The sequence below is a fragment of the Stegodyphus dumicola genome, chromosome 3 (genome assembly GCF_044657685.1).
Source record: "Stegodyphus dumicola isolate Sdum_Otavi_A_Nest chromosome 3, ASM4465768v1".
NCBI classification, from domain to species: domain Eukaryota; kingdom Metazoa; phylum Arthropoda; class Arachnida; order Araneae; family Eresidae; genus Stegodyphus; species Stegodyphus dumicola.
In genome coordinates, this window is record NC_140770.1 from 48,899,197 (window position 1) to 48,926,876 (window position 27,680).

The following is a 27,680-nucleotide window of genomic DNA, read 5'->3' on the forward strand; positions in this document are numbered from 1 at the left end:
ATACATCGACTCTTAATATACTTGTATATTCTCGATTAAATTGATGCTCTCCCAACTTGTGAATAAAAGAGAATAGTGATCATAATGTTCAAGTTTATAGAAGGAGCATTATAATTTAGAACATTTGAAATTGCAAACCCTCCCCTTTTTTGTTAGTGAAATTAGCAAAAATAGGAGGAATGCAAGTATAGTATTTTTTATTATGTAATAAACGACATGTTTCATTAACTGGAATAATGGCAAAAATTTATAAAATTATCAGTTACTTTGCAAATTAAAAAAGATAAACAACATTTAAACTCCAGGTGTACTGCTTTCAAATCATTATTAGTTGCATGATTATAAATTTTCATTTGAAAGTTTAAGAAACTAAATGTCAACACTTCTGAGAATAAGCAATATGCGACACAGCACGGATGGCATGTAATCTAGCACAAGACTAAAAAATGGAAAGACCTGAGCTATAAAATAAGGGTTCTCAACCTTTTTTGGCCCATTCATCTCTTTCATCATTGCACCCCCTTTCCAAGAGTTAAAAAAAAAAAAAACATACACATGCATTTATTTAGATTACTTTTTAATGTTTTTTATAAATTAAACAAAAAATATATGAAATGTTGATAAATAGCAAAACTTAAGCAGTCTTTATATTCATAAACTAAATGCTTAACGGGTAAAGAAAAGACTGACTGCTTTTCTCCATTCCAGTTAAGAAACCATGCTATAAATGCTTCTAACATCAGAAGTGCTAGTTAGGGTAAAAAGGGCTGAGAATAATTAATTCAGAGTTAAATCATTCACACACAAAAATCACTTCATACATTTATTTATTGGCACTTGATAAATAATTTGACATAAATTGAGCTTGAAGTGACAAAGTGATTAAATTACAAATTGAAAATATAAGGTATATAACATTCATTCTAGTCACATAAAATCTAAAACCAAAAACTATATTGCATAAAATTTATAAATTTTAACCAGTTTTATTTTGACTGTAGAACAGAACTTTTTCTGGAAAGGAAAAAACTGAACAGCATATAATATGAAAAATAACTCTAGTGCCTAAGATGATTTGTGTTACACACAGAATGAAGCAGGGAAGTTATCCAAGGCTCAATGAATGGTTTCTAAAAACATTTGTTGCAAGACAAATATTGAAAACAGCAAAATCATAAATTTTATACTAAATGAGAATAATACATGAATGTTACATCTTTTAGGCAAATGACTTATCTGACTAAACAGATATTATTGATATCAGACAATGACAAAACAATAGTTAGAACTTAATATCCACAACTCAATGAGTAATTGATTCACATACGTATATTATATACAACTGCTCCAAAACATACTTCAATTTTTAGATGACATTAGGCCTGGGTCTGGAAGCTGTCATTAAAATAAATATACAAGGCAATATATAAACTGAGAGGTATCGGTGCTGCTCTGTTTTTCTTAGCTTTTACTGTATCTCATTTTAAATATCAATTACTGATTGTTTACAGATTTTAAATGTACTGAATACCAAAATTCTGTTGTGCTGAACTAATTCTTTAAAAGGAAGTAATGAAACTGTATGCATGTGCAATGGCATAAAACTACTCCAGCCAGAATATTCAAGTAAGGGGTTTCACTATACTCAAGGGATGGTAAAATTCATAAATTTTCCTGATTTTTTCTGATTAAACAGAATAATTTCCCTAGCCAAGCATAAAGTATTCTACCTGCAATGAAATAATTAAGAAGTCTAAAAAACTTGTATGATTCATTATTGGGAAGCAAATGATAAGAATACATATACGAAATATCCATCTAAAGATTTTAAAAAAATGTATAAGGCTAAAAGCAATTTCTGAGGTAAAAACGAAAATGCAGAACTGCCAATTTATATAAAATGTAAATCACAACAGATTTAATTTCTTTATTTACAGATTTATTATCAGCATTTTGAATGATATTATGTTATATCAAAAGTACAAATATCAACTGCTTAAACAATTTCCATAGAAGTAATTACTTCAGGAAATAAAGAGGAAACTTGGTATTTCATACATTTATATCAAAATAACAAAAAATATTTATCACTCAGTTTAAAATTATAAAAGCATGTCACACTCATTTATAAATTCTCTAAATAAACTTGTGTGTTATGTTAAATGAAAGTAATTACAGCATAACTTAGTGACTAATGAAGCAGAGAAGGATATATAGAGGCTATATATATTACAGTCAGTGCATAGGGAAAAGTCTTAAAATGCAGTTAAAAGTTGCTTTCAAAAATGTGGTTTCAAATGTGGTTGCTTTCAAAAAAATAAACATTCAGAAGAAACAATGATGGTATTTACTCAGAGAGCTATAGCTTATGGTTCAAAAATCAGTGGAGAAAGTATGAAGATAACATTTTTAGAATATGTTGCAACAGGTGCTAATACTGACATAGTACATGAAAAGTTGACTACATTATTTTAGAAAGTGCTAAATGAGCTTCAGAAAGTGATGACAGGCCAACCTCAAGAAATTTAAAAAAATGTACAAACTCTTGATTTGAAAGATGGTGATCAGAGAACCTATCAGCAATTTTATGAACTTGAGAGTGCACATCTGAAGAACTGTTGATGAACAATATGAAAAATATATATATGGACAGATCAGTTCTTTATAAAAGTTTAAAATTTCATCAAGTATTTAATTATAAAAAATAATTAAAAATAAATTTAAAAACTTCATTAATAGTTGAATTGTAGCATTAATTTTTCATTATTATAGGTATTAATTACTAGATTTATCATTAGATGCTATCTTATTTGGTAAATATCAGAATTTTCAATATACAAATCACTGTCTATTACTCAGCTGCTTAACTCAAATATGTTTAAAATGGAAGAGATTTCAACAAGCAGTGGATATTGCATTTACTTTTGAATAAAATAAAATGGGGAAAAAGAAAGGGGGAAAAAAAGCTTTACAAGTTGTGCCTAGTTTTCTTTTCAGCTTTACAAGTTGTGCCTAGTTTACTACAGCATTCAGTTTAAATCAGATGTCAATTAACTGAAGTTTGATAAAATGGGATTTTATTGTATACAACGTCATTTAATTTTTTACGGAAATTTCATGATGCTTTTAAAGAGAAGCTCAAGGAAGTAGTTTAAATCTATTTATTTACTATTTATAATTTTAAAGAACACATTAGTATATAAATACAGTTTAGAGTCATAACTAAGGTGAGAGTTGAAACATTTTAGCACACATAGAAAGTTACTCTAACTTGCATCCATAAGTGAAGAAATAACAATTTAAAAATTTAACATGAAATTATATGTTCAGATAATAACAAAAATATATAACTCTTTATTTATAGAAATGTTTAATTTTTGATTCAGCAAATAATTAATACTTACATAAAAATGAACAGTTGCCTTTGTGTTCAAGATCTGAAGGAAATTATTTTACACTTAAAACTTCCACAAAAAGGAAAACTAGTTTTTAAATAACTTGCTTTACTCTTTAACTCATTACACATTAACTTTATATAACGTGGCAAAAAAACTACTTTTGTTACAAGGAAAATAAAATTGAAAAATAGGGTCAAGATAAAAGTTATAACAAATATTTTGAACACAATAAAACAAACTGACAACTTCATTTTAAATAAACAGGTATAAAATATTACATATAACAATGCTATAAAAATAGTTCATCAGAAATAAGGAATATTTTATTTTAAAAATAAACAATAAATCTGCACATTTTCTAAAAAATATCACAGGCATTCAAATAACCTATATAAAAAGCAAGAGAAAGTAATTTTGTACTGCTATATCACAAAGTGCTACTTTAACAAGCTTAGAACAGCTGAAGGTAAATGACACAGTTTGTTTTATTGTGAATGGTCAAGAGACAGTTCCTCTTCCTCACTGGAAAAGAAAATAATAATAATTGCAAACACAACTTATTGTACTGCTTTATTCAGATTTCATTAAAAAATAAAATACTCGTACAAATTAACACAAATTTCAAAATATGTATCACTGAAGATTTGAATTAATTCAAAATATGTCTAGTTAATACAATTATATCTAGAGTGCTTTGAAAGAAGGCTCAACTATTTATTCCTTAAATACCAGAGTTGCCAACTCTCCCGATTTAGGCGGGAGACTCCCGATTTTCGACCGCTCTCCCGCCAATCCGATTTACAATATATTTCTCCTGACTTTTTCTTATTCTTAAAATTTCTCACGATTTTTATGGAACTTGGCTTAATACTTCGTTATATGAACAACAACAACAACAACAACAAAAAAAAAAAAAAAAAAAAAAAAAAAAAAAAGTGATTTTGGACTTCTGAACATCTGAAAGCAATTGTATTTTCTCTAGATTATATCTGAAACAAAACCTTGCAAATCAGATGAGAATTTTTGCTTTGTGAGTGAGAGCATACGTATCCAGAAACGTCGTTCTTAAATGGGCATCGAGCTCCACTGCGTGTCATCTGGCATATATTAGACAATGAGCACAAAGCAAGCTCAAAGCTGTTATTTGGATGTTCTTTAGTTATTTCGTTCATTTTGTTCTGAGTTGTGTGAGCACACGTGCCTTTGAGAAATAGTTTTAGAAATTATCACCTTTTGTTATGTCTGCGAGAAAGGTGAAATACTCGTGTACGTTTCAAAAATCGTACACAGTTGACTTTCCTTCCATTATTTCCTCAAGGAAATGTAATAAATTTGCGATGTGTACCGTCTGTCGTTGTGATTTTTTGATTTCGCATGGTGGAAGGGCGGATGTTCTCAAACATATGCGTACACAAAAACACAAGAACAACATGAGATGTTTTGAAAAAAAAAAAAAAAAAAAAAAGAAGAATTAAATTTTTCTTCGGAAACAAAAGACCAAAAAGTGATTAAGAATGTCTGTTCTCTGCCTTTTTTTTAGTGGAGCACAACTTGCCACTAAATGCATCGGATCATGCTGCAGCTTTATTTAGAAAAATATTTCCCGATAGTGAAATCGTTAAGAAATACTCAAGTGCAAGGACTAAAACAGGTGCAACTGTTAAAGAAATGGGTTTGAAAAATAAATATTCAGTTATTGATTGCATTAAAACAGCTCTGTTCTGCCTCTCTACGGATGGAAGCAATAATACCGATTCAAAACTGTATCCAATTGTTGTTTCTTTTTTTAATCCAGAGTCTTTGGAAAGTGAGTGCAGTTTACTTTCTGTCCCCACTTTAGAAGGACATTCAACAGGCTTTAATATGGCACAGCAAGTTATTAAAACTTTAAAAGAAAATGCAGTCCCTCTGGATAATTATTCAGTACTTGGTGCCGATAATGCACCAGTAATGGTAGGCTTGAAGACTGGTGTTGCAGGCATCTTGAGAAAAGAAAATTCAGATTTGCAGATTATGAGGTGCACCTGTCACCCCTTAAATTTAGCAGCTGAAAAGGGGGCAGCTTCTTTACCAATAAATGTGAATGAACACATTGTTGATATTTATTATTATCTTGAAAGGAGTTCTTAAAAGGAAGGGAAAATTGAAACAGTTCTAACAGCTGCATAATATTGAAATTAGAAAAATTTTGAAACAAGTGTATACACGCTGGTTGTCTTTAAAGAAATGCTTATCTAGAATCCTCGATCAATGGAACCCACTTCTTGCATTTTTTAAAGAAGTCAATGCTTCGAGAGTTAAGATAAAAGGCTCTTTTGAAAGTTATAAAATACCTAAAGTAAATAGAGATGTAGTTACTTCTTCCATTGTTAAAAATAGGTTTGAGGAAAATAAAGTAATTTTTGCACCATTCAGCAATTCAACTGGCAGTTCTCAAAATAATTCTGCAAAATATAATCGTAAAACTGATACCAATTTCTCTCAAAATAAAAAAAAATTTCTCAACACACAAAACATTTTCAGATTACTGTAAGTTTATCTTGTGAAGAACGAATATTTATTTTTTTTCCCTTCGGACCTTAACAAAGCTTTTTGCTTTTTTTTTAAATTCATTTTGCCATCATTCGATGTTCTTAACACAATTCGACAAAGAATTCCATTAATTCATGTTTTGAAATCAATGATTTATGATCTGTTTAAAGACATTTTATCAAAGTTTGTAAAACTAGTCTGTATTATGTCTTGTAATTTTACATATGATGTGATTTATGGTGAAATAGAAAATCAGAAGAAAGATGAAGATTTGGTAATAGGAGCTGCAATTACAAAAGTAGTGGAAGAACTTTCAGAAGAAGACAAAAATAAGTTTTATCTTCATGTTAAAAGTTACTTCTGTCGAGTATGTTATTACATACTACATAAATTTCCAGTCAACGATAAAGTATTTAGCATGCTAAAGTTGCTGATGTTTCTGCTTCAGCAAATGCATCTTTTTCTGATATAAGATACTTTTTGAACAGATTTCCTGTGTTACTTCATTTAGTCATGAAAGGTGATGATATTGATGTTTCCACTAATATACTGAGTCGCAATTTTGCAGTTTACAATTAGAAAACTTCGATGAAGTTATAAAATCAGCTAGGATTGACACCCAGTGTAGTTTAATTGGAAAACTGAAAGGTGCTGATGGAATTTTAAAATATAGTGAACTGTCTAGAATTATGTTGGCCATCTTGACAGTTCCCCATAGTAATGCAATGTGTGAGAAGATTTTCAGAGTTGTTGCGAAAACAAGGACTAAATTTAAATCTAATATTAATGATGACACATTAAAAAAACTTTTATTAGTGAAAGCAGGCCTACATGGCAATTGCTATGAACAAAATTATGAAGTTTCTTAATGAAAGCAAAATCTGCCACTGTTCATAACATTTGTATGAAAACTTATTAAAGTGACTTTTTTTTTTTCGTTTGTTTTTGTTTTGTTTTCTTAAACGATGCAAGTAATAAAAATGTTTTTTATGTGTAAGGTAGTTTTGTGTTGCTTGCATTTAAGAATTAGTAACTATTTAAAGTTAATTTATTATTAAAAACTATATTTTTATCATTTAAAAAGTCTTTTTAACATTGTGAAAAATCTCCTGATTTTTGAGTGTCATAGGTTGGCAAGTATGAAATACTAATCCTAGACCTAAATTTAGTTCATTTTGGATCCAAAATGGTCATCATAGGCCCCCAAAATTGAAAGTTGACTTCATCATGCATAAGTATTAGTCAAAACATGATGAATTTAATATTGATTTATTTTAAACTTTAATCATCTTTTATGTACTGAAATCATAATCCAAGAAATGATATGGATTAATTAATATATGATAAAATATTGAAAAAGGAGCATGCATATTGTATCTGATTTTGACTGCTGATATAGTTCATTGCTGCAAGTTGATAATGCAGGAAGGCATACTGTCTCATTCAGAATATCAAGTTTGGCCATCACAACTCCATCACCCTATTTCATTTTACATGAAATGACATGAATGAAGTATCTCCAGGTTCATCCTTCATTGATGCTGTTCAGCTTTGATACATAACATGAAAGAACTTCATTGCTTTGATACATAACATAACACTGATGCTAGAACTTGAATGCAGGGAAAACTTAAGAATTTATTACATCTCTTATTCTGAACATTAAATTTCGTTATTAATGACAGAGTTAAAAACTTCATTAATTGCACCAACTTTATTTGGCGTAGCACTAAGACTGTTTATTTTCTGCATCTGTGAAACACTGACAAATTCTTACTAGTCATGTATATTTGATGTAACTATTTTAAGAAACCAGAAGGAAGACAATCTAACTGCTAAAGCTGTTAGGTATGTATGAACATAATACACATCTTATAATAATGACATGTAATACATGTCAAGAGCAAATTTTAAAGAGAAATCCATCTTTCTTGATTCTGACATCTAGTCAATTAAAATAACTGCATTTAAGTTTTCATGATCTGGTACAACATTTACTGCAATAAATTTAATAAAACAACTCAACAGGAATATATATAGTTAGATACTAAAGTGAAATTTATTAATGAAATGCTAGAAGTTGTACATGTTTAGGAGGAGTACAATATCTTAAGATAAAACTATATTTAAATCAAAAAGCACAATAATTTGATTTGTATTGATATTATTAAGGAAACTATATTCTGTACTTGTACTTTGGTTAATTCTGAGATAGAAATGTCATATAGAATCTTGTTGTTATACTTTTTGCAGGCCAGTAAAGAATTATATACAGCAGGATAATGCTAACGCTGAAGCAAAGAATTTTTGTCTTCAAGTTTGATGGAAGGATGTCCATTTTAAAATTTGTCAAAATGAATTTTAAGCTAAACTTCATGTTACACCATCAACCACAGCTGCTGCACACATACCTTGTTTAAAAAAGTGCAGTAGCCTATGCTAAGAAGAAATGATTTAATGCTTAGAAAAGCCTGAAAAACAGTTCCACACATCCTGCAGAGACACCTTACATATGCTACATTGCAGCATACGCAAATCTACGTTACACATGCATTAACAGATGCTAAGTGTATACTTTTATTTGGAATACCCAGTATTAGTAAATTTACAGATGATAGATGCATGAAAGAAGAATAGTAAAGGCAGCATAAAGGCTCTTTTCTTTTTAGACAAACCCAACTTAGTAATACATAATAACAGGTTTTTAACAAAAGTTTCCTGCCACCGCAAATATCATCTGCACAAACAATTCATGATGGCGTGTTTAGTCATAATTTGTCAAATCATTTTTTGGCATTTGAAAGAGAGCGATTTGCTTTAGAACACCGTGTTGTGAAATTTGTATAATATATTATCATTGAGTACAAGGTGTCTGAAATGGAACTATCACATTACCAGATTTGAATTGTCATTTACTTCCACTTCTGTTGCAAAACGTCAGCTACAGAATGTTACCAAATCTTATATACAGCTTTAGGTTTTAATGTTGTATCATATGGCACTATGAAGGTTTCATACCAAAGTTTAAAAACAAGGACAATGACATTCAAAAAGCAAGAGCTCTGGCCAGCCTACTGATGTTGATGAGGATCATCTGTGAGAACTTGTGGAAGAAGATCAGTATGTAACCACTAGACAGCTTGCTAAGGAGTAGATGTTAGTGCCATATCCAATTAGTTGCACTATGCATCGCATAAATTTGACATACAAGTTCAACTGCTAGGTGCTGCATGAGCTGATTCAAGTAGATAAGGACAGACGTGCTCTGGCCCGCACTAATTTTCTCGAATATCAATGCAAGTACAAAATTCTGGACCGAATAGTCATTTGTGATGAAAACTGGATTTATTTCAACAATTCAAGCTGAAAAGGGAGTTGGTCTGCACCCTGTAAGCCTGTCAGCAGTGTCGCAAAGCACAATTTGATTAGCAAAAAGATTATGCTTTGTATCTGGTGGGATTGCTATGGTTTTATACAGAAAAAATATCTGGAAAATGTTATAAGGTATTTCTGCCACCTTCTTAGCATGCCTCCATGGTTCAGTGGTCAGTGCACTCAGCGCGTATTCAAGAGGTCCATGTTTCAAGTCCCGGTGAGGGCATTGCTTATTTTTCATCTCTCCTGCTTTCGAAATAACCTAATGTCTTCACAGCGGCGCCCAAACTAAAAAAGGTGGTGAGGATGATTCTCCACCACTAGGGTTTGGTGATTGGGTCACCTAATCCCCAGTCTCCTTTAAAATGGAGAGTATATAAAGTACTTTTCCTGCCTTCTTAGCATGCCTTAGTAGTGTAGTGGTCAGCACGGTCGGCGTATATTCGAGAGCTCCGTGGTTCGAGCCCCGAGGAGGGCATTGCTAATTTTTCACGTCTCCAGCATCAAAATAACCTAATAACTATACAATGTAAAACCTCCAACAGTAAGGTGTATAGCAAGATGCTAGTCAGAGTTGACGTTGCTGTCAAGTAAAAAGTCAACCGAGTTCCATCGTGAAAAGGTAATGTTCCATCAAGATAATGCAAGACCAAATGTGCCTGCATTCACTGGCTGGACTTGAATGAGATCTTTTGCCACACCCACTATATACCCCAGACACTGCCACTGCAGACTTCTACCTTTTTTGCTACCTTGCTTCTACATTGCTTGTACAATCTTCCATTCTGCACAGGCATCCAAAATGAGGTTAATCTGTTTTTGGACTCTTTGCCACCAAGTTTATGGGCCAAAGACTTTGAAAAACTACCAAAACCCTGGCAGAAAATCGAAGATTTAAGTGGTGATTACTACTCACTTTAAAAGTACTGTTTTCATGTTTTTTTCTAACTTCATTCAGAACGTTTTTTGGCAGAAAACTTCCATTACAGCCAGATAGGTCATAAAGTAGGCAAAGAAAATCCTCTAAGAATAAATGTTTTAAATACTGAAATCAACAGTGTTCTTAGTTAATTTTTTCAGTCAAAATTAGTAAATGCGTTGTGATTCTATAATAAACAAATATGTGCTGGATTACACTTATTTTATTTAAATTATTATGCACTTCTATCAATATTACAGAAATGCTGTATTACACTTTTTTAATGCATTTTAATTTATGTGGGTAGGAGAAGCTAATTCTGAAACTTTTTATGACACAAAAGTACTATGTAAGTTTTAAAATTTTTGTTTTGGGAATGAAATGCTAGATGATGATAGTTATGCTCATAAAATAAGGTACACTATTTTACGAAAAATCTTGGTGTTGTAGGGAAGGATTTGGTAAGAATAAAATCTAACTTTTTACATGATCCCAATTAAAATATATAACCAATAAAATATTCATTAGTTTTAATTAGTAAAAACATGTTACACTATATAGAGTTTGGTGTTCTTTGGCAGCATAAACTAAGTCCAAACTCTGTGCAGACCTACAGCAAATTATTGATGTGTCTGAAAAGAACTTCAGAGTCTTAAAATGGTTTAACAAACCTTTTTATTAAATCAGAACTGGAACATAAATGTATGACTCATGCTTGATAGAAATCTGCCAATCCCTTGCGATGACGAAACTTAAAAGTAACAGCAAATTCAAATTTATAAACTACAAATAATTTAATGCAAAGTTGGTTCAAACTTCTCACCAGAATAACAATTTAAATGTCTGCAACTATAGTGTAAGCAAAGAATACAACTTGACTGAGCTGGTTAAACCTAGTAATAAGACTTCGAGAGGCAGAAACATGCTTCGTCTTATAATCACAAAACCTTGCTTTAAATATTCTTAACCTGATTCTCATTCTGGTAAGGAAATGGAAAGTAGTGACAATAAAGATCCAAATTATAATAACTGGCTAATTAACATAATGCAGCCTTATAATTATTATGTGCAAAATTCACAGCTATATTCAAGAATGAATATACAGATTGAGATCATTTTTCAATGCTTGAAATTGACAGCAAGAAAATACAAAATAAAAGCTGATCTTTTAAATAATTGGATAATAGTATTCATTTTTAAATTTGTAGTTAGACATCATTTTTGGTGAAAACATTTAGAAGCATATCTCTATTAATTCTGAAGGCAGGGGCAAAACACTTTTTAACTCATAAAATTATGCTGAATATTTCACTAATTAGAATTTTTAACTTGATGAGAACCACATAAAGAATTAGAATTCCATATCAAAATACTCCCAAACCTTAAAATGTGTTAAGTATTATGAAGACTTATTTAATGCATTTTAATGATCACATATACACATTTTGAATTGTAAATAATGCAATTGTTGATAAATTTAATAAATTAAACAAATATTGAGATATAAGGTTTGTATGATTAGTATAGCTAAAACACACAAAATATGATAAAAAGAAATATATTATTCTACATTTGTTTTATTTTAATATAGACAACTATGAAGTCCTATCATCAATTAGCAAAAGATGCATAAATAATGATTAAAAAATATATAATTTGGTACAACATTCTGGCACCCTTCTGACTATGTATTATTACCCAAAAAGTACTGAAGCCATTAACAATTTCTTATAAATGCCCATCATTTGGATGCTCCAGATAATGCTATCATCAAGATCAATAGAATAAGGTCTTAGAAACTAACGAGTTGGATTATAAGAATATATTTAACCCACTTAATGGCTTGCATTTGATTCTATTTACATTTCGAAAACTGCAGTAAAAAAGAAGCATGTTTTCAAAATTTTTACCCTTAGCTTCAACTAAAACAGTTCTAGAAATGACCATTGTTAGATTTCCTCCCCCCTTCTTATACGGCAATCAACAAGTTGTTTCACTTATGGTTTCCTACTGTTTTGCCCACTGATTACTGCCTAGAGCAGGGTTCATACAGAGTTCTGCCCACGGAAATTAAGTACTTTAATGGGCTTTTAAGGACCATTAATGAAAAAAAAATTAAGGACCTATGAGCGTATGGGAATTGATTAAATTCAATTAAAATATTATTCTATGCCTGAATTTCACTTTTCTAATACCATCCTAAAAATAAAATAGATCCATAAGTAGTATGCATTATAGCCAAACATAAATTAATTAACATAATTATTAATAAGTTTGAAAATGAAATAAACTTCATGCAGTTTATCAAGTGGCATTAAATATTTTACACTTATAATAGTTTGGACATATTTGAAAGAAAATAAATGACATTTCACTTATGGTTTCCTACTGTTTTGCCCACTGATTACTGCCTAGAGCAGGGTTCGTACAGATTTCTGCCCACGGACATTAAGTACTTTTAAGGGCTTTTAAGGACCATTAATGAAAAAAAATTAAGGACCTATTAGCGTATGGGAATTGATTAAATTCAATTAAAAATATTATTCTATGCCTGAATTTCACTTTTCTAATACCATCCTAAAAATAAAATAGATCCATAAGTAGTATGCATTATAGCCAAACATAAATTAATTAACATAATTATTAATAAGTTTGAGAATGAAATAAAACTTCATGCAGTTTATCAAGTAGCATTAAATATTTTACATTTATAATAGTTTGGACATATTTGAAAGAAAATAAATGACATTTACATTTTACTAATAGTTAGCTTTATGTTGATTTTTTTGTGTCTCATTTTGTCACATATTTGGTCAGTCTAGAGCAGAGGTTCTCAACTGGTGCTATGCAAGAAAAAATAGGTGGTACACAAAGAAGCAAAGTATTTTTAACTATTTATTTCAAAAATTAAAACTCCAACATCCTGATTGAGTTTTTTCTCTAACATTTGTAAATCTATGCAATCTGAATAGCTTTGTTCAAGAGTGGCGGTATTAGTAGTACTTTGGTGGTTTTCAATTTTTATTCAGATGGTACAAGTTAGTCAAAAGGTTGAGAACTGCTTGTCTAGAGGTTTAGTAAATAGCAGGTAGATTTTATTTCAAACGGCATAGGTTAAAATGAGAAGTATCATAATCAGTATCATTCATAACCAAAAGACTGAATGTTATCACCGCTGCTGCTTGTCTAGAGAGAGACCTGCTGATTAGAACAAATCTGAAAGGCATGATGTAGGCACAGTTGGCAAGTGTTGAAAGTTAGTCAGGCTCTGATGCAGTTAGTGTCAAAGCTTTGTGCAGAGTTCCAGGGGGTTGTAACCCAGTTAATATACTTTCAGGTTCCAATAAGCCATTAAAGCACCAGAGGTGATAAGTAGTTTTGTATTAAGTCTCACTAGATGCAAAGAATAAGCTTTACTTGAATTTCTACATTTTTGTGTTTTATCTTCTGATCACAGTGAGTATTAATGATAGGCAATAATTCACTTTAATATGTAGAGATAATTTTTAAGGGTTAGCAGTTAGTTATAAATAATTAAATTAGGTAAATAGGAAACCTTAGTCAATATGCATTTACATGGCCACTATTAAATTTTATTTTTTAACAATTTGTTAAAAAAGCCCTATTAAAATCAAAATCTAATAAAATTTCACAGTTGAAAATACATGTTATTTATGACACAGATTCTTAAACGATATTAGAATAATTACACATTAAAAGCTACAAAACATTTATGCAACATTAAAAGCAACAACATTTATGCTACATTAGAAGCAACAACACTCAACAAAATATTTATCTGTCATTTTAATTTGAAGCCTTCTCAAACATTTTGGCTAGTTTATATCGATTTCCTTCTCTCTAAGCATCTTTTCTAACAATAATTAGAGATTTGTATCAATATGCAAACCAATTCAGAAGTCAAACAACAAAAATCAGCGTTATATTCACAAAATTTTCACAGGACTAGTTTCGATGGTTTTACCGAACCATCATCTTCAGCTGCAAAACCGCAAATGAACAAGATAGGAAATAATGATTAGATAAGATAAGGAAGCCTGGACAAGAATAAGCAAGTGGCGCCATCTGTTGGCGAAACCAGAACTAAAACAAAATTTCTCTAACAGCCGAAGGCAAATTTGGATTAGAATTAGGATCGTTAACTAGAACAGAAAGATTTTTATGAATGTGAAATGCCTCTAGAAAATCCAGTTCTCCAATGGAAGATGTTTTTTGAATAATTTTGGCAGCAGAAAAATTGAAAGTGTGATTTTCGGACCAACAATGTTGAGCAACAGAAGACTTCTGTGTTTCCTTTTTTCTAACATATGCCTCATGTTCTTTGACGCGAAATTTTAAGGCTGTCTTAGTTTGGCCAATGTAAATTAAACCACACTGGCAAGGAATCCTATAAATACCCCAGGAATTCATATCCGGAATGGGGTCCTTGAGTATAGAAGTTGGAATTTTATTGATGGGAGAATAAACAACTCGAAAGTTAAATTTCTGCAAAATATGTGCAACTTTATAGCTAATTGATGGAAAGAAGGGAATGACAACAGAATTTTTATAATCTCCTAAAATAAGAGTGTGGCTTTTAGTGTGTTGAGATGAGAATTTTTTAACTGCTTGATTAATAATGTTGGGTGAAAAGACCCTGTCAATAGCTATTGCTTTTAAATAATTTAGTTCTTCATCAAGGGCTAGTTTGGAGGAGCAAACTTGAAGAGCACGGAAAACATAGGAATAAAATGAAGCTAACTTTTGTTTAGTCGGATGACATGATTTAAAGTGTGGTGGAAGGCAAACCGATGAAGGTTTACGGTAAACTGTAGTACTGAAGTTGGATGTGTTACGTGTGACCAGAATGTCGAGAAACGGAAGAGAATTGCAAGTCTCAAGTTCAAAAGTGAACTGAATAGCAGGATCAATAGAATTCATTGTTGAAAGAACTTTATTTAAATCATCTTTATTACCTTCAAACAGGGTAAAAGTATCGTCTACGTAGCGGAACCATGCCGGGAAGTTTAAAGTTTCAAACAATTTTGATTCATAATAATGCATGTAGATATCAGCCAGGATGGGACTGAGGGGGCTTCCCATGGCTAATCCCTCAGTTTGCTTGTAATATTTATTTTGGAAAACAAAATGTGTTTGTTTCAAACAGAGTTGAGTGAGAGAAATTAGCTCATCAATTTCGATCAATTTCGATGAAATGAAATTCGCGAAGTCTGGTTTCTAGACATCTTAATGCACCCTCCACTGGGGCATTGGTGAATAATGATTTTACATCAAAAGAAACCATGAGTAAATTACTAGGAGAAATGTTTTTAACCTTTTTTACAAACTCTATTGAATTTTTTATGGTGTAAATGTTATTGTCTAATAGAGTGGAAAATCTAGAAACTAAATATTTAGCTAATGGATACGAGGCAGTACCTAAATTTGATACAATAGGGCGGAAAGGAATACCACTTTTATGAATTTTGGGAAGAGCATATAATCTGGCACAATTCGCAACAGATGGGATCAGCGAATGTTTTAAGTTGCTTGAAATGATTTGCGAAGATTTGATCGCAGTTTTTATTTTGGATAAGTCCGAAGGTGAAGGATCTTTAGGGATCGGATTATATGGTCCTTCGTTTAAGAGTTTAGTGACACCATCGATGTAAGTGTTCTTACCCATGACGACTATCTGGCCGCCTTTGTCGGCCTTTGAAATGATAATATCCGGGTTAGAATGAATTTCGCGCATTGTAGCTCTTTCTCTCGCAGTTAGATTTGGTTTCAAAGGTTTATTATTGAATTTCACATTATGAGCGATAAGATGCCTAATCATTTCTTTCTGTGAATCTGAAACTTTACTGAACTTGAAAGCTTTTTCTATAGGAGCCAAAATCTTTGGAATCGAGGGTTTACAGGTTTGTGAGAAGTTAAAATTATATTTTAGAATTCTCTCTTGTTCTTCTGAAAGACTAACATTAGAAATATTAACTATTGGCTTGATGTTTACAATGGGAAGATTTTTTGAGCTACTTGAACTGGAAAACTGTAAAAGAAGTTTTTCAAATTTAACTGCAAGGGTGTTTTTATGACGGATAACTGCATTCTCCGTTCTAGACCAAGACTTTTGTTCAAGGGCAGTAAATTTTGGATATGATTTAGCGAGTTCCAGATGAAGCTTATAGAGTTCATGTTCAATTTTGGACAATTGTTGACGTGTATTCCTTATCACGGACCGAAGTAAGGCAAGCTTGCAATTTAACAGAATTCTTGAAACGCGACTCGAAGGTTTTTGATTAGATTTGATTTGAATAAAATTGGGGATCAATTTTTTACATTTACATTTAAGTAAAAAGTCAAGATGATTCAGGAATTTTTGCCGTTTCAGGCGTAATTTAGTGAAACGATTAACGGATGAAGACATGATATACAATGCAGAAAATCAAACTAAATTAACTGAGCAATAATAAAGTACACACAATACAGTAGAAAAATCCCTCACTGAAATGAATAGAAAACAATACGTTTGTAAGCAAAATGCATGAAATCAGACAAACAAAGCACAATATCCAAATGTACAAAGCATAAACATAACTTGAAAGTTGCAAAAATGTACTCACCGAAACTCCTACAATCACAAAATGGCGGCCACACCACGTGCAAAAAAGAAAGCAAAATGTAAGCCTGTTTGAGGGTTCTATAATTAAGACACAATAACACGCCGAATAAATACTAATTCAGAAGTCAAACAACAAAAATCAGCGTTATATTCACAAAATTTTCACAGGACTAGTTTCGATGGTTTTACCGAACCATCATCTTCAGCTGCAAAACCGCAAATGAACAAGATAGGAAATAATGATTAGATAAGATAAGGAAGCCTGGACAAGAATAAGCAAGTGGCGCCATCTGTTGGCGAAACCAGAACTAAAACATAATTTCTCTAAAAGCCGAAGACAAATTTGGATTGGAATTAGGATCGTTAACTACAACAGAAAGATTTTTATGAACGTGAAATGCCTCTAGAAAATCCAGTTCTCCAATGGAAGATGTTTTTTGAATAATTTTGGCAGCAGAAAAATTGAAAGTGTGATTTTCGGACCAACAATGTTGAGCAACAGAAGACTTCTGTGTTTCCTTTTTTCTAACATATGCCTCATGTTCTTTGACGCGAAATTTTAAGGCTCTCTTAGTTTGGCCAATGTAAATTAAACCACACTGGCAACGAATCCTATAAATACCCCAGGAATTCATATCCGGAATGGGGTCCTTGAGTATAGAAGTTGGAATTTTATTGATGGGAGAATAAACAACTCGAAAGTTAAATTTCTGCAAAATATGTGCAACTTTATAGCTAATTGATGGAAAGAAGGGAATGACAACAGAATTTTTATAATCTCCTAAAATAAGAGTGTGGCTTTTAGTGTGTTGAGATGAGAATTTTTTAACTGCTTGATTAATAATGTTGGGTGAAAAGCGTCAAAGAACATGAGGCATATGTTAGAAAAAAGGAAACACAGAACTCTTCTGTTGCTCAACATTGTTGGTCCGAAAATCACACTTTCAATTTTTCTGCTGCCAAAATTATTCAAAAAACATCTTCCATTGGAGAACTGGATTTTCTAGAGGCATTTCACATTCATAAAAATCTTTCTGTTGTAGTTAACGATCCTAATTCCAATCCAAATTTGCCTTCGGCTTTTAGAGAAATTATGTTTTAGTTCTGGTTTCGCCAACAGATGGCGCCACTTGCTTATTCTTGTCCAGGCTTCCTTATCTTATCTAATCATTATTTCCTATCTTGTTCATTTGCGGTTTTGCAGCTGAAGATGATGGTTCGGTAAAACCATCGAAACTAGTCCTTGAAAATTTTGTGAATATAACGCTGATTTTTGTTGTTTGACTTCTGAATTAGTATTTATTCGGCGTGTTATTGTGTCTTAATTATAGAAGCCCCAAACAGGCTTACATTTTGCTTTCTTTTTTGCACGTGGTGTGGCCGCCATTTTGTGATTGTAGGAGTTTCGGTGAGTACATTTTTGCAACTTGCAAGTTATGTTTATGTTTTGTACATTTGGATATTGTGCTTTGCTTGTCTGATTTCATGCATTTTGCTTACAAACGTTATTGTTTTCTATTCATTTCAGTGAGGGATTTTTCTGCTGTATTGTGTGTACTTTATTTTGCTCAGTTAATTTAGTTTGATTTTCTGCATTGTATATCATGCCTTCATCCGTTAATCGTTTCACTAAATTACGCCTGAAACGGCAAAAGTTCCTGAATCATCTTGACTTTTTACTTAAATGTAAATGTAAAAAATTGATCCCCAATTTTATTCAAATCAAATCTAATCAAAAACCTTCGAGTCGCGTTTCAAGAATTCTGTTAAATTGCAAGCTTGCCTTACTTCGGTCCGTGATAAGGAATACACGTCAACAATTGTCCAAAATTGAACATGAACTCTATAAGCTTCATCTGGAACTCGCTAAATCATATCCAAAATTTACTGCCCTTGAACAAAAGTCTTGGTCTAGAACGGAGAATGCAGTTATCCGTCATAAAAACACCCTTGCAGTTAAATTCGAAAAACTTCTTTTACAGTTTTCCAGTTCAAGTAGCTCAAAAAATCTTCCCACTGTAAACATCAAGCCAATAGTTAATATTTCTAATGTTAGTCTTTCAGAAGAACAAAAGAGAATTCTAAAATATAATTTTAACTTCTCACAAACCTGTAAACCCTCGATTCCAAAGATTTTGGCTCCTATAGAAAAAGCTTTCAAGTTCAGTAAAGTTTCAGATTCACAGAAAGAAATGATTAGGCATCTTATTGCTCATAATGTGAAATTCAATAATAAACCTTTGAAACCAAATCTAACTGCGAGAGAAAGAGCTACAATGCGCGAAATTCATTCTAACCCGGATATTATCATTTCAAAGGCCGACAAAGGTGGCCAGATAGTCGTCATGGATAAGAACACTTACATCGATGGTGTCACTAAACTCTTAAACGAAGGACCATATAATCCGATCCCTAAAGATCCTTCACCTTCGAACTTATCCAAAATAAAAACTGCGATCAAATCTTCGCAAATCATTTCAAGCAACTTAAAACATTCGCTCATCCCATCTGTTGCGAATTGTGCCAGATTATATGCTCTTCCCAAAATTCATAAAAGTGGTATTCCTTTCCACCCTATTGTATCAAATTTAGGTACTGCCTCGTATCCATTAGCTAAATATTTAGTTTCTAGATTTTCCACTCTATTAGACAATAACATTTACACCATAAAAAATTCAATAGAGTTTGTAAAAAAGGTTAAAAACATTTCTCCTAGTAATTTACTCATGGTTTCTTTTGATGTAAAATCATTATTCACCAATGTCCCAGTGGAGGGTGCATTAAGATGTCTAGAAACCAGACTTCGCGAATTTCATTTCTCTTGCATCGAAATTGATGAGCTAATTTCTCTCACTCAACTCTGTTTGAAACAAACACATTTTGTTTTCCAAAATAAATATTACAAGCAAACTGAGGGATTAGCCATGGGAAGCCCCCTCAGTCCCATCCTGGCTGATATCTACATGCATTATTATGAATCAAAATTGTTTGAAACTTTAAACTTCCCGGCATGGTTCCGCTACGTAGACGATACTTTTACCCTGTTTGAAGGTAATAAAGATGATTTAAATAAAGTTCTTTCAACAATGAATTCTATTGATCCTGCTATTCAGTTCACTTTTGAACTTGAGACTTGCAATTCTCTTCCGTTTCTCGACATTCTGGTCACACGTAACACATTCAACTTCAGTACTACAGTTTACCGTAAACATTCATCGGTTTGCCTTCCACCACACTTTAAATCATGTCATCCGACTAAACAAAAGTTAGCTTCATTTTATTCCTATGTTTTCCGTACTCTTCAAGTTTGCTCCTCCAAACTAGCCCTTGATGAAGAACTAAATTATTTAAAAGCAATAGCTATTGACAGGGGCTTTTCACCCAACATTATTAATCAAGCAGTTAAAAAATTCTCATCTCAACACACTAAAAGCCACACTCTTATTTTAGGAGATTATAAAAATTCTGTTGTCATTCCCTTCTTTCCATCAATTAGCTATAAAGTTGCACATATTTTGCAGAAATTTAACTTTCGAGTTGTTTATTCTCCCATCAATAAAATTCCAACTTCTATACTCAAGGACCCCATTCCGGATATGAATTCCTGGGGTATTTATAGGATTCCTTGCCAGTGTGGTTTAATTTACATTGGCCAAACTAAGACAGCCTTAAAATTTCGCGTCAAAGAACATGAGGCATATGTTAGAAAAAAGGAAACACAGAAGTCTGTTGCTCAACATTGTTGGTCTGAAAATCACACTTTCAATTTTTCTGCTGCCAAAATTATTCAAAAAACATCTTCCATTGGAGAACTGGATTTTCTAGAGGCATTTCACATTCATAAAAATCTTTCTGTCCTAGTTAACGATCCTAATTCCAATCCAAATTTGCCTTCGGCTTTTAGAGAAATTATGTTTTAGTTCTGGTTTCGCCAACAGATGGCGCCACTTGCTTATTCTTGTCCAGGCTTCCTTATCTTATCTAATCATTATTTCCTATCTTGTTCATTTGCGGTTTTGCAGCTGAAGATGATGGTTCGGTAAAACCATCGAAACTAGTCCTGTGAAAATTTTGTGAATATAACGCTGATTTTTGTTGTTTTACTTCTGAATTAGTATTTGTTCGGCGTGTTATTGTGTCTTAATTATGCAAACCAATGCTCTCGCTAGTTTCTGCGTGCTTTATCTCCTAATTTGTCAACGTCTCCACAATGTACCTATGAGGGTTTACTTGACCTGGTAAAAGTTAAATAGTCCAAAACCCCCGATAGACATGAAGCAAATTATCACTATGTCTGAAAGTAACTACAACATTGGACAAAGGTTTAAATAAGCCTCTTATTTGAAAAGAACTTAGAACAAACATAAAGTCATGTTCTGATGCTAACAAAGTCAATTATATCTCACGGTGATGTAATTAAACAAGAACAGTCAAATTCAAACTAAAAAGGTGGACTAGTGGTAAAAAATTATACAATTTAATTAAAATTTAATCTGGATGGAAAATTATAGTAAAGGCTGAAATCATTAAATCATTAAATTAAATCAAAATTGCATAATTTACATAATAATAACTGCACATATCTTTGAAGAATAATTTTCTTTATGTATTCAGTTTCTTTCTTCAGCATGTTTCTTTTTCATTTTAAAATTTTTGGATTTAATTAAGGATTTCTGTTTTTCTAAAATCACTAAATGCATTTAGAGTGTATAGAAAAAGTGAATAATTCAGTAATATGGAATTCAGAAGAAATATGAAATATTGTGACACAGTACAGGTGCGGTAAGATGGCTTCCCTGCAAAGCAGTTTTAGGGTGCCCATAAAATGGCAAGGGAAGGCAGGGTCGCCACATTTGGCGAGAAATCGCCATATGGCGACATACCATGGACGGATGGAGAACCTTCTGGATCGAATTCTTACCAGTTTAGACCAGAATGTTCTCGAACACAAGCAGAAAGCTATATAAATCCTGCTGGTCTGAAGTCAGTTAGTGTGTGCCTCGTCTAGCGAGCTGATAGTCAGTCATTGAGCGAGTGTCTCGATGTCTCGCTGCAAGTTGGACATCGAGTGCGTCTTTTAGTGCATCATGAATTAGTGCATCGCCAAGTTTTATCTTAGACTTTGCTGAGTCGAGAGCTATACTCTTGTGTATCGTCGAGTGCATCGTGAGTTGTAGCGTGGAGAGTCTCGAGAATACGTGGAGTTCCGAGAACAACCAAGCACAGTCGAGAGCTGTACTCTAGTGCTTCGCCGTGAAGCTGTCTCCATTGTGATAGCCTGATAACCCGAAGGCTGTATCGCTGACCGTGTCAACGTGTTTATAGTAGTTCATCGATAACTGTAAAACATGTTTTGCAGCTGTCCTGACAATACTGGTAAGTAAAGTGTGTTTCAATACTTCATCAAGTGTCATCATTATTCACTCCAAATCTACAAACCCCGTACGAACGTGAAGGAAGAAAATAACGTAACAACTGGTGTCAGGAAGAGAAAAACGCAACAATATATATATGGTAAAGACCGATTACAGAGCTGATGTGGCAGAATTTTTAGAATTTAGTGACACACCAAACAACAAAATCTAGAAATGGCAAAACTTTTAGAATTTAGACAGGCATCGGAAGCAGAATTTAGAAACAGGGTTGCCACTCAAACAGGAGAATGGAATTCCGACTTTTCCAGGTTTCCCAGGTATGTTTCGAGAAAATTCCAGTCTATCCGCGTAATGTACGTTGGCTGTGCTAAGAGGTATCTTAATTATGGTATTATGTGTATTGTGTAGCAAATTCACTTAATTATTCAATAAATCTCAGAGGACATTTATTCTTAATTATTCCTGGTACACTTTGTTTACTTTTCCACTTAAGAAACTTAATAAAATTTAAGATATATACATTGGATAACAATTGTACGTTTTATTTAATTATTACTTATGATCATCACCAGTTCAACACGAGGCTAATCCGGTTCTTATAAATCACAACGCAATGCTAAATAGTTATGTTAGATTTTAGGTAAATTTAATTTGTGTGAGGTGTATTCTTAAAAGGCACCTTAACACTTGAAAACACAAATATAATTATAATAGGAGTTGTTTTCTCCACTGAAGATTGAGATTAGAATCTGCCAAATCTGGAATAAAATAAGGCTTTTTTTGCAGACATTCTGCAGCTAAACGAAAGAAAGAAATCTATTTAATGATATTTTTTTAAATTGAGGTATTTTATATTTATTTTGCAGCATACATAAGAAAAAAATATGTGCATTAAATTTTGTGATGGTATGTCATCATACTGCTAGAATTAATTTCAGGATTATGCCAGAGAAATTTCCGGAAATTTGGAAATATTATTTACTAATGATAAATAAATTTAGAGGGAAAAAGCAACATTAAATGATATGAATAACATAAACATAAAATAATTACTTAAAAATTGAATTAGAAGAATCAACGATATTTTAGCGATACGATTTTCAACGATATAGTTATATTACATGGTTAGCCTAGATGACCGATTACTATTTTTTTATTTTACTGCAAAATGACAAGTTATTTATTAAAAAGAAAAGAAAAAAAGGTTTAAAAAGATTTTGTGATAAAATCCTAGTATACGGTACGGCCTTCGCACGATTTTGAAAATTGTCGCCAAGTACAAAATGACCCATTTACAGCTCATCATCATGTCGCCAAATCTCACTGTACCATACATGGAGATTATTATAACCAAAGAATGTCTATGTAAAGAAGAAAAGGTTCCATACAAGTAAATGCTATTACGCCGCTAGAAAGCGGAGGGAAAATTTGCCAAGGGATTTGGCGACGGAACCTGGCGGCCAGAATTTCCCTCTCCGCGATGTGTAGAGGAAATTGAGAAACACGTATTAAGAAAAAACGTTCTTTGACAAAAAAGAAAGCTACGAAAATCCGTTTTTAAATTATTGCGAAAAATCCAAAAAGAAACGTTTTATCAAAGAACGTTTTTTCTTAGTTTTTTTTTCCTCAAAATAACTAATCCATGAATTAATTTACTTGCGCCAAAAAATATTTTATTTTCCTTTAGAGTTTAAAGAAATTTTAAACGATATTCATTTTATGAACTCTTCATAGCGTGACCTTCAAACTTCGACATCGGTTTCGAGCTTTGGAGACAGATATATCGTGCATGCACAGCTGTTTCCCTCCATGATGCAACGGAACCACCTCTGTTGCAGAGAGGTTTTCCTTCTTTACAATACATATTCTTTGATTCGAACCTTCATGATACCGTATACTAGGATTAAACCTATTTTATTTCATACGAGAACAGGTACTTTCTTTAGTTCATGAACTGCACATTTTGTTTTATACGAGAACACGTACTTTCTTTAGTTCATGCACTGCACATGCGATTCTCGAGGTTACTGCAAAACAAAAGTTGTGGGAAACTTGCTTTGCCTTTCTAAAAGACAATCAAATTGGAGCTGCGAAAATTGGCTCTATGCCAGCTGCCCGAATGATACTCACGTGATACACAATTCGCCAAAAAAGTGATCTCTTCCGACGTCGGCGCAAAACTCGCCTTTTTTGGCGGGATCGTTGTATGAAATTCCCTGACTTTTCCATATTTTGACTAAAACACTTAAATTAACTGACTTTTCCCTGAATTTTTTGGTCAATTTCCGAATTTCCTGACTTTTTCCGGTTTTCCAGGTAGCGTGGCAACCCTGTAGAAAGGCACTATGCAGTCGAATTTAGGATCCACAGAGATAGCAACAAATGGGAAAATGTGTATGATGCATAGCTCTGTGTATGATGCATTAAAACATATTAGATGGATCTTTTAAATTGCAAGTTTAGATCTAGAAGTAAGAATCGACGAGCTAAGTTTAAATCAAATGTTAATTGATATTGTTGCTAGTATTAATAAAGTTGATATCGCAAAGAGTAGCTGCAAAATAAAGTTACCTGAAATTCCACTTCCGCAATTTAGCGGAAAGTAGGAAGAATGGAGCATGTTTAAAATTGAATTTAATAATATTGTTACCTCGAATACTCAATTAACAGATGCCCAAAAGCTACATTATCTGCATGCTGCTCTTAAGGGAGAAGCAAAATTGTTGCAAACTCAGGAAGATACTTTTGAATAATTATTTGGGGCTTTAGAAAAACGCTTTGAAAACAAGAGAATTCTTGTTAATTTGCCATCTTAGAATTTAAACATTAAAGCCATCTTAGAATTTGAAAAAATTATTCATGAATCATTGAAAGAATTAAAGTGTCTAGTAGATGCTGTGAATAAAAACATTAGAGCTTTAAATAATTTGGGTTTCGAACGAAACAAATTCTCTGATATTTTAATTACTACTGTCATTTTAGACAGAATAGACAAGGAAACTTGAACGCTTCAGATGTTCCTAATTTCGATAACTTAATACATTCTTAGAAAAAAGAAGTCAAACTTTGGAAAATATCCAAAAAACACAATAAAATCAAAACAAACGAATGAAACAAAACCAAAAAACCTTCTTGTTCATTCAAATAATTCGGAAAGAAACTGCGTTATATGTAATTCGCCACATTCTCTTTTTAAATGTAGTAAATTCCTTTATATGAATTTTGGTGAAATATTACGCTAGTAAAACGAAATAACTTATGTCTCAACTGTTTGAGAAAAAAGCACATTGCGTCGCAATGCCGATCGAATCATTTTTGCAATATTTGCCATTCAAAACATCATACATTGCTTCATAAGGATGAGTCATCGAATTCGGATTCTGTTTCAAATAAACATCCACAGAGAGCAGAAGACAGCTGGTGGGAAGGATATTCCTCTGGCACCTAATAGGGGACGAGTCTTTCAAATTGTTTATTAGCCACGAATAAAAGTGTTATCTTGCCATCTGCGATTGCTATGATGAAATCTTTGAAAGGCGCATTCATCAAAGGAAAGGCCCTTCTTGACAGCTGCTTAAAGATTAACTGTGTGTCTGCTCATTTTGCAAAACAATTAGGGATTAAAAAAACAAAGGTTTTCACTCCGATTTCAGGATTCAATGGAAATGATATTACTTTAAATTATAAATTGAGGACTTCAATTGCCAATAAAGAAAAAACATTCTCTAGAGAACTTGATTTTTTTATTGTTCCCAAAATTACAGAAATGACTCCCCTTACCACCATACCTATTGAAAATATTGACATCTCCAGGAATATTTCCTTAGCTGATTACAGATTTAACACACCTGAGGAAACTTATTTATTACTGGGTGCAGAATGTTTCTTTGACCTATTAAAATTGGGTCAAGTTCGCAGTGCGACAAAAGACTTATTGTTCCAGGAAACGGTTTTTGGATTTGTAGTTAGTGGTATTGTGCATAATTCATCACTTGAATCAAAATACTGTGGTCTGCTTACGCAAAATGAAAAAATTAAAGAAACATTGCAAAAATTCTGGGAGGTAGAAAATATTAATTTTCCGGATTCAGCACTTAGTCCAGAAGAGAAATATTGTGAAAAACATTTTAATGAAACTCATTATCGAACTTCTGAAGGTCAGTAGGTCGTATGCATGCCCATGAAGGACTGAATTGTTGGGCGAGTCTATATATTTAGCAGAGAAAAGACTTAATCAGGTTTGGCAGCGATTGGGTCGAGACTCGAATTTACAACGATTGTACTCAGAATTCATGCAAGAATACAAGGATTTAAAAGATATGGAACTAGCTGAGGGATCTGAATCCATAAATGATTCGTACTACCTGCCTCACCATGGGGTTTACAGACCAGACAAAAGTAGTACACGTTTAAGAATGGTTTTTAACGTCTCAACTGCCACGACATCGGGATTGTCATTAAACGATATTTTGTTGAAAGGAAGAATTCCACAGCAGGAATTATTTTCTATAATGGTTAGATTTAGAAAACACCGCTACGTCTTCACAGCAGATGTACAAAAAATGTATCAATAGATTCTAGTCCATCCTCCACAAAGAGACTTGCTCAGAATTCTATGGAAGGACAGTGTTGATGCACCAGTGCAAAACTTATAAACTCAACACAGTAACATATGGGACGTCAAACGCTCCCTATCTAGTAACTCGAGCTCTTAAACAGTTAGCTATAGATGAAAGCCAAAACTTACCTCTAGCATCATCCATCACTCTTACTGACTTCTATGTCGACGACATACTTTCCGGAGAATCATCACTCGAAAAGGCTAGACTTCTACATTCCCAATTAATAGATTTGTTAAAATTAGGAAAAATGGAATTGCATGAATGGCGTGAAAATTATCCAGATAGGCTTGTGTCTGAAAATACGGTTACTGCTCATTCAGAATACACTTTTGAAGAGCAACAAGAATCTTCGTCTGTAAAAACTCTTGGTGTCGTATGGAATCCTCAGATTGACTGTTTTTTGTTTACAATGACCATTTCTCACTCTAACAGTTATAGTAAATGAGATGTTCTGTCACTAATTTCGAAAATGTTCGATCCACTTGGTTTAATTGGGCCAGTGGTCACAAAGGCCAAAATAATCATGCAAAAGCTCTGGCTTGCTAAACTCGATTGGAATGACACATTGCCAGATTCTATGGCCAAGGAGTGGATTAATTTCGTATCCACGCTCTCTGAACTAAGTAATCTTAAGATTCCTAGATTTGTATTCCAGGAAGATCACATAGTGCTCCATGGATTTGCAGATGCATCATCTTCAGCATACGGAGCTGCAATCTGTGTTCAAGCGTTACCAGTTTCAAGATGGCCAACTGCTCGACTTTTGTGTAGCAAGTCATGAGTTGCACCTATAAAACCTTATCAATTCCTAGATTGGAACTGTAAGGTTGCCTTCTA

General features: G+C 32.7%; 1 protein-coding gene across 3 annotated transcripts in view; it reads right to left on the minus strand.

Moving 5' to 3' along the window:
- Positions 1-810: 810 nt before the first annotated feature.
- LOC118194061 (uncharacterized) overlaps positions 811-27,680 on the minus strand; it is a 64,388-nt gene continuing 37,518 nt past the window's right edge. For 2 of the 3 annotated variants that reach the window (XM_085812871.1, XM_085812872.1), the window contains exon 7: positions 3,148-3,920. In XM_085812871.1, the coding sequence (XP_085668997.1) occupies positions 3,850-3,920 (71 nt within the window). In that variant the 3' untranslated portion in view covers positions 3,148-3,849. Of the gene's footprint in view, positions 2,616-3,147; positions 3,921-27,680 lie in introns of those variants that run through there. The other variant, XM_085812870.1, reaches the window with a different exon arrangement.